The 12,096-nt window shown below is 45.4% G+C and overlaps 1 protein-coding gene across 1 annotated transcript in view; it reads left to right on the top strand.

The window, feature by feature from the left end:
• Positions 1-12,096, top strand: part of LOC135394443 (cytoplasmic dynein 2 heavy chain 1-like) — a 156,271-nt gene that overhangs the window by 127,945 nt on the left and 16,230 nt on the right. Inside the window, exons 45-46 of the mRNA XM_064625182.1 lie at positions 5,200-5,421; positions 5,556-5,771. Of these exons, the coding sequence (XP_064481252.1) occupies positions 5,200-5,421; positions 5,556-5,771 (438 nt within the window). The remainder of the gene's footprint in view (positions 1-5,199; positions 5,422-5,555; positions 5,772-12,096) is intronic.

Here is a 12,096-nt window from a genome sequence, read left to right as displayed (position 1 = left end):
AGCTGGTCTGAAAACCTGCAATGCGAGTGTACCTTAGTCCCGCGGTGCTCACACATATAAAGAGTGAATATTGTGCACATTAGTAGAGGGTCTGAAAAAATCGTCCCTACCTTCGTCTCAGTGCCGCTAATAGGATGGTCACTAATGGTGTGCAATACTGCATTAAAGGCAGCGTATCCAGGCGGCGAAGAAGAGACTGGATTGTCGGCAGCAATGTACCCATGTAATCTTGGCGTTGCAATATGTCGAGAGCTTTAGCGACACCACTCATAGCCTGCATTGAAAAGCATGGCTATGCGCTGATATCAAGTCTAGAAGGTTAAAAAGCAGAAACCATACAAGCTTATGAGGGACATACCTGCAGTACTCATTTATGAAGGCCACATCATCCCGCCTTAGCCGGGGTAGACACAAAGCGTCGAAAACATTGTCAAGCATCGGTTTTCCTACGTTGTTGATGAACTCCATAGCCACATAAGTGGAGGTACCTTCTATTTTTTTCCTTGATAACTTCCGCAGCTTGCACTGGCTGCTTCTGCTTCTTCCACAGTGCTTTGCATTTTGTGAACACAGAATCTGACACACTGCCGTACAACGGGTCTTCTTTCGCGTTCACACTGTCGACGGTAGCCACAAGGTTCAGAGTATGGGCAACACAACGGTGATGCTTCGGAAGCTGAATATCATCTGGCGTTCTGCGCAGCTCGTCCGTGATGCTGTGCGCACTGATGCCTTCGTCATCGTCCTTAGCACTGTCACCGCCAAAGATGCTGCGTGTCCATAACGAAGAATATGACCACGTGTAATAAGAACTATGGCCTAACAACGCGTGCTATATCCAGAAGCGCCGGTGTGCAATAGAAACAAACTTACCGAAACGCCTTCAAAAAATTTGCAGCGTTGTCAGTCACCATGCTGGATACTTTGTTTGTGATCTGGTAGTCGCTCATTATGGTGTAGAGCTCCACAGCCAGCCTGTCGTAGGTATGACGCCTTGGGAGTCTTCGGCACGCCAACACTGCCGACTTTCTCTCCGGCGTTGATGTATTCAGCCAGTGCACAGTTACACCAATAAAGCTTCTGTGAGAAAAATGAACAAACTGCGAGTGTTCATTTCATTGTGTTCATTCATGGATTTTTAAACCTCGGCGGCACCCACCTGTTGCAAGCCATCCAGCAATCGGCTGTACTGCAGACAGTTGATGCCTCACTGAGAGATGCTGTCACAGCCGCTTTCATTGCACCGAATGCAGTGTTTGATGCGACACGAGCGTCTTTCGCGTCATTACAGTCCTCCGTGCATGGCAGCAATGTTCGAATCAGATGCTTGAACTCTGGGTTTTCCTCTACAGAGAAACAATGCATGCTGCCAACCACAAAGTCAAGTATCATGCTGTCAAGGGCACCCTGGGATACCCGACTGCACCCGGCTGACTGCGCTTGTACATATGACGGCAATGAGGGTTGCTTCATGGGGGACTCGGCACGCTTGCGTTTCTTTGTCGCAGACTCTGGGTGTTGTGTCTACGACGAATAAATAATGAGCATAATGTACGAAGTTAATACGCGGATATCCCACATAAACACACACAAAAAAAATACGACATGTGCACGCGAAGTGGCGCATCGCGGTGCAAAAGAGGCGGCACGCACGCGTTTTGTAGCCTGTAGAGACCGACGTACACGAGAACAATGCTTTTTCAGGTTTGAAGTTGACGTCCTGCTTGCCGAATACGTCTTATTGCATAGCTCGCACTTTACAGTTAAATTATTGTCGTCCTTCCAGGATAAGAACTCGAACGTTGCTTCATAGAGCGGCCATGGAAGCTTCATAGCAACCGGAGCAGGACTAGCCATTGCACTGGTCGGTGCGCAAGTGAGCTGACCGGAGAGTTTGTCTTTCTACATAATCTTTCGCTAGTGACCTTGTCCATGCACAGGAGGTAGGACCCCGTGCCATGGCAGTGACACAATTACTCACACATGACTCACCCTGATCCGCTTTCCGACGCCCTCCGTTCGCAAAGCTGGAATTCCAGCTCCCTGCTCGGACAAAAGCTCAAGGTACGAGACCTATGGCAACTTACGGACAAAAGAAAGGACGACCTTGTTTGGGAGAAGTAGGGTAGGGGCAGGGTAAAAAAAAAAGAAAAAAGGCGACATTTATTTGAGGAACTAGTTACATCTTGCACTTACATTCGCAGAGATAGTAACTAGTTACAGTTAAAAGCTACTTTTCTGGAAATGTAACTAGTTACCCCCAAAACTAACTAGTTAAAGTTACAAGTTAAAAGTAACTTAGTTACTACCCAAGACTGCTGGCAATCACCTTGTGCTGCATAAAAATGCTACGGGCACCGCCATCTCGCTTCTCGCGTAGTTGGCCTAGTCTTCTTCTATTCGTGGAACCCCGCAAGCCGCGTGAAGTCTCCAGTAACGCGGTACGCTATTCCTCGGGAAGATCTGTACCTGTGATACGCTAGCGAAGTTCCAACAGCGTCGCGCATGCGCCATGAGACCAACGCCGGGGCGCGTATCGTATCGGAGATGCAAAAACTGTCTACTAAAACTCTCTAATAATAACAATGTCAATGTCCCTTTATGTGAATCTATGCAATGCCCCTCTCGTGTGACGAGCAGTACGTATGACAGACTGGACAACGTCTTAACAACAGATTAGATGCTAGTTCACATATAGAGCAACGGCGGGGACGGCGAACGACAATGGCAAGCCGACGTGCTGCTGTCGCTTGTAGCCGTTTCACACACGCAAGCGGCAAGTGTTGAACATGAGAGAACTGATGTTCTGAGGCTGGAACAACATAGAAAGGACAAATATCATCAAAAATCGTCTTTCATCGTTATTTCTTAGGCAATTTGAGGATTTGTATGTATTTGTCCTTTCTATGTTGTTCCAGCCTCAGAACATCAGTTCCCTCATGTTCAACAGTTGCCGCTTGCGTCGTTCCCGTCGCATGAATCTGTGTATGAGTGAGCAAAAATGTAAGAGTGAAAGGAGGATGAGTGAGAGAGAGTAGCTGGTTTGTCCCTTCAGATGACGCGCCCTTGGAAGTCGCTGAGGATGTGTGTTAGCTTAACTCAATTGGTAGAGCCCTGGACAGGTAATCCAGAAGATGTGGGTTCGAATCCTACAGCTGGCTAACCTTTTCAGTGACTTTCATCTTTCATCGTTAATTTATTGGGCAATTCGAGGCTTTGTATGTATTTGTCCTTTCTATGTTGTTCCAGCCTCAGAACATCAGTTCTCTCATGTTCAATTCAGTTTATTTATCATTTACGTGACAGGACGGCAAAGCAAAAAGTTGCCGAGAGGCAACTTGACGAGGTTATGTCGCCCAAAGTAGCTTGAACATTTCATGGTTTCAGAAGTATTCAAGAATGTTGCTCATATAGACGCTGGTAACTGCAAGAACTTCTGCGATGGTCACAGTGGACTCCCCCCTCATACATTTTTTTCCCTTCGGATTTGCGTGATTTCCGTGAGGCGGTCCGTGGCAGGTAGGGGTCGAACCCTCCCCCCTTCCCAAGCCCCTCTTGGCTACGCCACTGACTCGGACTGCTATGTTAAAGCTAGGTTGTCCCAAGTTGTGTACATTTGAAGCTGAAAACTTCTTAAATATGAATAGAAAGAAAAACTCTCACGTTACAACATTTCACTGTACACAAGGCTTCACTAACTCCGCGTTTTCCTGCCGGCGTACCTGTATTGTAGACAACACTGTAGTGACTGGGTACTCTCTTCGTCGCTACTGCGGCGCAGACGTCTCGGACACACAAGCAGTGATGAGCAAAGTACCTAAAACTGAATTTAAAGCACAAGGTACTCGGAATTGTACTCTAAAATACATGTCAATTACAGTGAAACTGCGTTAGAGCAGTAATTTAGGCAAGTTGGTACAGCTCCCTGCAACGTTAACTTTAACGCAGCGACGGCTGACGGAGCAGTTGGAGAGCCACCCTATCGGCACTAAGTAAAACTATATGGAGAGAGCGTTGTGGGCTATCCTACTCATGCTTGAGGGTGTTTGTCGAGGAGCAGGCACTCCGCTCCGAATGCGCGGAGGAGTAGGTGGTGGTAGTAGCAGTAGTAGTGCTGAAAGAGCTCGCCGTTGTCGGCCTCACATAGGTGAGCAACGTCACGACTAACGCTGGGGGGGAATGCGCGTCCTGGGCCGACTTCTAAGGGAACTGTGACGAGATATGTCTGATAGCGTCTGAGGAAAACCTAGGGAAATCCCATACAGTCGGCACTGGGATTCGAACCCGGGTTCCTCCCAGTCTCGACGTGACCCGCGGAGGAAGGTTATCGTGAGGAAGACCATTCTCGAAAAACTCTCCCAAAGCACGAGTGGGATAGCCCGCAACGCTCTCTCCTTATAGTTCTATTTAGCGCCGACAGGGTGGCTTTCAAGCTGCTCCGTCAACCGTCGTCGCGTTAAAGTTAGCTTCGCAGAGATGTACACCTTGAAGAGGGAAAACTTGCAATGTGTGTGCAAGTGCAAAAAATGGGAATAAGGAGGAGTGTATGTTGCTGGCATATGTTCCTTTTTCTATTCTTATTTTGCTGTGTTCTCAATCCTCGACATTGCAATGTTAGTTTGCATAGCGTCACGTGACACCGTTGGTGGTGACAAAATTTGATAAAGTGTTGACGTTTTGATTGATTGAATGACAGCGTAAGCATTTTTCGCAAATGGCAGTTCTGAAACCCGGCTACCTAGCTAATGCTTACCCATCAATATGAACCGTAACAGATGTCATAATTTCCGTTTACAGCTGCTCAGGTGACCAGCTATTCTATTGGAAAGTATTTTTATTTCTGATTTATACAGCTTGCATCTCTCACAATATGAAAAACGAGGACAGCGATCATTTTTTTGTTCAAAAATGCTGCTTCTAGTTACAAAATCTTACTCGATATTTTTCATTTTTTACCTTTGCATTTCCACTTGGGTACTTGATAGGAAAGTACTATAGACAAAAGTACTTAAAGTACAGTGCAAAGTACACAATTAGAAATACAAGCACTCAGAAATGTACTTAAAGTAGCACTTCAGTACTTGGTACTTGAAGTACCGCACATCACTGTGGGCAAGGTACATATAGCTGCGCAAAGTACAAAAAGTACAATGATAAAATCCGGCAAGTATAGCTTTTCCTCTCTTTTAACGTTTACAGGAACACCTGAAAGTGACTCAACTGATTGCCGACGAAGACTCTCCCAGCTATTTTGGATTGCCATCAAACATAGACAGATCGGCTCAGCGCACGCGTAGCGCTGACGTTATCTGGCAACTCAAGCAGCTCATGCGTCCAGGAGACAAGTCCGAGGGCTTCGACGCAGCGAAATGGAGCACACTACTATCTCCAGTACTTAACCTGTGGAAAAAACTTAATCAGGTACAGTGTCGCAGTTCAAAGGTGTAACTGCGCCTCCACACAAACGGCTATTTTGACGCGTCTTGGATCGTTGTCAGCGCATTTTGTAGCATTCGAAATGTTGTGAAGTGGTAACTGGACTTGAATCATCGCAGGGATCACAACTTATCCACAAGCAAGTGACTCCTCCATCGAACAGCTCCAGGATTGGTGGACCGATAGACAATTTTCTGCAAATGGAGTATTACAACGGGATTCGCTTGGTACAGGAGATCCACGCATCATTGGCTGCATTAAGCAAAGTCATCCGGGGGACGGCACTTGTCACCAGAGAGGTTCGAGATGTTGGGACTTCGCTGATGAACCACAAGGTAAGCAGTTTCGAGGCAGAAAAACAATCTTAACTTTGTGCATTGTGAAACATGCGGTTCAATGCGGTAATAGGCCGTCGCTGGCGGTAAATTTTTGTCGAAACTCTTTTAAAGCATCAGCTTTACAGTGTCAACAGCTTTCACAGTAAGTTTATTTACACCCATATGAGTGTAAAATGAGTGTTAGATAACTCACACCCTTATGGGTGTAAATGCTACACTCCAACGATGGGTGTAACAGGGGCGTCACATATTACACCCAAAAGAAGGCTGTTTATTGGGTGTATTGACCTGAAAAATGGTTCGAAAAAAAAGAGACTTGCTCTGCATTTACTAGTGTGAGCATGTTAGCTATCTAGACTGTTTTTTGTGTGTGTGTTAGCGCCGCGAAGCAACTGTGGCTATGAGCGACGTACAAACGTGGACAGATTGAGAGAGGACAGCAGGAAGGAGTGGGGGACAGGTGGTTAGTGTACGTCCTGGGCACAGGCAACTCTCCATTGCTCAAAGCAACGTATAATATATTCTTTTTGATGAAGCAATGCCAGCTCAGTAGACATATGCTTTCTGAAGCCAAATTGCGCATCGCAAATTATTTTATGCCTGTCAAAGAAGGAATACCATTCGAGTGTAAATAATAATCTCGATCCCTTTAGAGAAGACAGGTAAAACAGAGACCGCCCTATAATTTGCTATACAGTGTTTATCACCTTTATTCAATAACACCTTTATTCACCTTTATTCAACGCCCGACTGAAGACACAGTTTGAATGTATGTGTAAGGACGGGAGCTAAAATACCTATTGCATACTTGATCGGTCGTATCTGCAAACCATCTGTATCGCAACACCCGCTATTTCTCATACGTATAAAGAGAGTGCTTCTACTTCTGAGTTTGTAGCTGGGTTAACATACGTGGATTGCTGATTATGATAGAAATCAGTAACCCCTGTAACACGCGCATTTCTGTCATGTTGTGGACCCATTAAATGCTTTTTAAATTAACTCATGAAGCATTAACTCATGAAGCATTAAATGCTTCTGTCAAGTCCTTCCCGGCCACAGATTCACCATGAATAAGTAGTTCAGGTGGGACACTGGCATGCCGTGAAATAGTAATAAGCATTATTATTTTCTTCCCAAAGGTTTCCAGTATTCCTCTGACAGGATTCGAAAGCCGTGTTGTAATACAATTGTTGGGCTCTCTTTAGCTGCTTTGTTAACTTATTTCTGCAAGCTTTATACTTTATTAATAATTAATGGTCTCATGTACGAACAAATCTGATGTAATCCAATCCTTACGAACCTTCCTTGGTGGTGCATACACCACATGAAAAAAAAAAGAAGCATAAATAGCTTTGATTTTATGAATAAATACACTATACGTCACACCAGCGTCAGTCGTTGAAAACACGTTTGACCAGTCGACACTGCAGACGGCTCGTCGGAAGGAAGCGAGAAAAATAAGCGATTTTGTATTCATCGTAACCCCAGTCGGCGTCTTAATCGAATTGTTACAACCGTTTCCAGAAATAACAGCAAGGAGATCGTTAGACATCACCAATCAGATTTATATTAAAATCACCACCCAAAATCACTTCGTAATTCTGAGTATTTACGAAGCTTAGAAAGTTGTCCACGAATGACAAATTATTTCAAAGGCGACGACCGGGGGGTCTATAACAAACAGCTATAATAGTTTCTCCATTTTTCATACAGACTGTTGCGTAGTCAACAACAACAAAATGTTGGCAACTCGCAAACAAGAGATCTTTTTAGTGAGACAGAAACGCCATCTCTACGACGGGAAGTCCTATCCATGAAATAAGTACCGCATCTCGGACAATGTATTACATCCTCCTCGCAAATGTACCATGTCTCACACAACATAAATACATCAAATGTATCTAACCGTGAAACCAATTGGTCAAGTTCCGCAATTTTATTCAAAGCAGATGGTAGGGTAAGTTGGGGCAAGATGAGACAGAAATTTGTAATTGAATATGAAATTTTTATTTTTCGTGTTTTTCAAGAAAAAGAAGAAACTAGCCATATGCACGTTCTCAGGAGTCTAGAGCTTGTGACCCGTAAATGCAGGACTGGGCGTAGCCGGTCTAAAATAAACACACAACAAGAAATTAAAAAATGCAGATTGTCTCATCTTGCCCCAACCCTCGGGGCAAGACGAGACACGCCGTGGTAATGAATTATACAAATTAGTTTTTGCAATCCAAGCAGATAAAGTAAAGCCCGTGGGCCCTTACACAACCCCCTTGAACCCCACCATCCAAATGGTGTCCAATAAAAAACCACACAGAACCCGGTGCTATTTTACTCCGCCGTCTTTAGCAAACAAGGCACCGCCAGTGTGATGTGTCCCTGGTCGCTGGCTTTTGCGTGCGCATCTCCTTTACTGCAAATATCCTAGAAAACAGGAAAATTTGCTGGAAAATCCTAGGCAATGCGCAAAGAAGAAATGAGGAACAAGTACTACACCACATAATAGTTGACTTATCCGTTTGTAAATAGCATTAAATTTCATTAACTTCAATTACATTAAATTGTCGCGTCTTGCCCCGTGCACATGATCAGATGCATTAATTTTTCTGTTCAACACCGGATAACTAAGAGTGCCCATATTTTGCATGTATCTGGATGAATGAATAGATGTGGACTTACATTGACAGAAGAAGTCTGCGAAACGCTGCTGCACAAATGACAAGAAAAATGACTACAGAAAACCGCGCTTCCTTGGCGGGTCTTTACATTCTAGGAAGAAGTGACAGATTCTTCTTTTTTTCTCTCTCTCTCTCTTCAACGCATACACTAATCCAGACAATTCTCACGTGCAATTAAGCGGGCGTGAAGTGCCACCTATGAGTAACGTTTCAAGAGCATGGAGGAACGCATCTCTGAGACAGGCGGCGCCTAGCAAAAAATGTCACGTGTTGCCCCACCTTACGCTACCTTTAAATGCAACAACGGAACTGGGAAGGTGTCAAAAGAATCTGATTCTCCAGTTCATCTAGAGCTACGAGTAGACAATTAGGATCATCCATTTCACCTCGCATCAACAAGGTCAATAAAACTAAATGAATATGCCTAAGAATTACAGTTTAGGGATGACAGGCCAGCTTCACATTTCACGATCTGTGCTGCCTCGACGTCCGCTCGTTGGTGGTAACCAAGGTCGTGTCGACTGGGAGGTGGTGGGTTCGAATCCTACCGCCGGCTGTGCTGTCTGAGGTTTTCCCTGGGTTTTCCGAAGACTTTCCAGACGAATGTCGGCACAGTTCCCCCTGAAGTCGGCCCAGGACGCATACTAATCCCCCTGTCCCCCACTCCTTCCTCCTGTCCTCTCTCCATCTGTCCACATCTGTACGCCGCTCATAGCCACAGTTGCTTTGCGGCGCTAACACGCAATAAAAAAAAATGTGCTGCCTCGCTCTCTTTGCGCTTTTCCACCTTTATACCACACGAACCGATAATCATTTCTCTGGGCCCAATTTTTCGAATCAAATTCTCCGTGATATGCAACTCTGTTCCAGGCATCCTCAGTTTCTTCAGGTTATCTAACCAAGTACCGCGGATTTTCAAACCTTACGATTGTAGGGGGCACATTCCTAGGTCTTGCAGGTAGGTATTGCTGCAACATCTGTGTGCTGTAGATTGGGTACGCCAAATTTCATAGCAACTTCGTTTACCTTGGTTTACAAATTTTCATTGTACAACAACATGTGCATGCATTTCATTTCATGTACAACAACGTTCTGCCTACGACTACGCCATTCCAATTCGTCAGTTCCAGCTCGCAGTTGTGCTGTTGTAGAGGCAACATCAACTTTGTCGACAGATTTCAGAGGCTTTTTTACAGTCTTTATTTCAGTGTCCTGCTGAGCAAGTTGTTTAAAAATATCGTCATATTTATCAGAAAGAACTGAGATTGCCTCTTCCATGTCATTTATAACTTTAAGCATCGGTAACAGAGATTCCAGCTTTGTGTTCATACCAGAGAGTCGAACCGAACCCGAACCGAAAACCATTATTAACCGTTATTTTTGGCCGAACCGAAACTGAACCGAACCGAAGCAGTCGACGCCATCTTGTAGCTGAACCGGAACTGGACCGTTAAAAAAATACCGATAACCGGTTCCAATAACGGTTCATACGGAGCTAAGAGCGGAACTTTGCATGTTGGGCTTGGACAGAAAAGCTTCGTCTTTTTTTCTTCTTTTATTAGCTTCATAGCCTTCCCGAAAAAGTCGTTCCCTGCAGGAATGCTCTGGATCTTCTGGAGTCACGAACTAACAACAACAAAGATGGTCTATATGGACTATGGACTATATGGACTATAATCTCTATAATCTCTATGGACTATAATAATAAAGATGGACTATAATCTCTAAGACATATGCATGAATATATATAAGGATTAGCGATCAACAATAGTTTTGAAGTGACATATATTATAATAATATACCAGTCAGCCGCAGCTATACAGGGTGTCCGCCCTAACTGCAGAATTGATCGCTGACACAAAGCGCGTGTGAGCTTACATAAGGTCCTTACAAAGTAAAGGGCCAGCTACCCTCATCCTGGTCAGGATGAAAAGAATACCGAGCTGGTTTTCTTTCTGCATATGAAATAAAACAGGTAAAAACAACCATACTGGCATTTAAGAATCGCCAGTGGGTGTTTCTTTTTTTAATTCCGTGTTAGCGCCGCGAAGCAACTTGGCTATGAGCAGCGTACAAACGTGGACAGATGGGGAGAGAACAGCAGGAAGGAGTGGGGAACAGGGGGGTTAGTATGCGTCCTGGGCCGACTTCAGGGGGAACTGTGCAGACATTCGTCTGGAAAGTCTTCGGAAAACCCAGGAAAAACCTCAGACAGCACAGCCGGTGACAGGATTCGAACCCGTGTCACCTCCCAGTCTCGACGTGGAAAGCGATCATCCTAACCACTATGCCACGGGAGCTGGTCGAAAATGGATCGAACTCTCTGTTTGCACTTGTTCTTCCCGTGCTCTGTCTTTGTTCCACAGATTATTCACTCTAACGACGACATGGTAGCAAGGCGGCGGTCAGTGATAACATGATAACGCGTCTTTTTCATAAAGACCCCGGGCTCAGAATCGCACCGTTCCAATTCAACTTAATCAAAAACGCTAGAACCTCGAGTGTCGGGGAGCTAAAATGAGCCAATCCAACTACCATGAAGCGCCGTTTGCTGCTTAACGTGTATTCGCGTCTACCGACTGGTAATCAATAATTTCAACGACTTAAATGACTTAGGCTAGGGTAGCAGGCTTGGTTGACTGTTACATTCCTGCCGAGATTCTGCCAGCAATCTCGTGGGTTAGTTAACCACCGCGACATGAACTAGATGCTGGGGCAGTCGACCCTGGTAATTCATGGTTATGCTCCTAGCGTAACCATTATTAATGTTGTCTTTCCATAGCACGCAAAATCTTTCAAAATCTTGAACGACCGTTTCGCCTTCCTGTCCACTTCAAGCACTGTACCACACCAACGAATTACCTGTTTGTGCGTCATTCCCACCCGTGGCCCCTGAACCGGTTCGTGAACCGAACCGTTTGGTAAAAACCGGTTCGAATCAATATGGTTGCCTGCTGGAGCTGAACCAGAACTGAACCCTTATCATCGAACCTAAACACGAACTGAACCGATAAGCGTTTCGGTTCGACTCTGTGGTTCATACTACTTAGCATTCTCCAGATATCATGCTCCTTCTGGGTTTTATCTTCGCTAGAACTACTGCACGATTTTTAGCGGCATGTCACGCATCTTCCTCTAATCAGGTGGTCAATGGGCATTGTGTCACGCTCTTGTTTTCTTTCGGCCACCGACACAGTCTGACTAACGTTGACAGCGTCGTCAGCATCCATATCTTGAGAGCCGAGGAAATCGCAGGCGGTAGCGGCAGCTGGGCGGCAAGCACTCTTTGCACTCACAGCAAGCCGCCCAGCGGCTGCCCGCAGGCGGCTTCCGCAGATGTGTACCGTATGTGGGTACGAGCCCTTCCAGTGGAGGAAGCGGTAAGTGGTTGTGTGGATAAACAGTGGCAAAGTTATCCATCTGCAATAGCAAGATGAATTATGTGGCGTCAGACCAAATCTTTGTAGGTGCCACTGCCACTAACTAGTCGGCGCTGGCACTTGCAGGTCGTTGATATAGGCGACGCTGGCACCAGATTCCACCTAGCGGAGATGACAGCTGTAACCCAGCACAAGCAGTTACGATAGGCTCCCACGACCATAAGTGCGCGTGCACGGGGCAATGCAGATTCACTAGAGAAACCAGAT

This window comes from Ornithodoros turicata, chromosome 5 (assembly GCF_037126465.1).
Source record: "Ornithodoros turicata isolate Travis chromosome 5, ASM3712646v1, whole genome shotgun sequence".
Taxonomy (NCBI): domain Eukaryota; kingdom Metazoa; phylum Arthropoda; class Arachnida; order Ixodida; family Argasidae; genus Ornithodoros; species Ornithodoros turicata.
The sequence above is the reverse complement of the archived record's forward strand: the minus strand, read 5'-3'. Positions and strand labels throughout refer to the sequence as shown.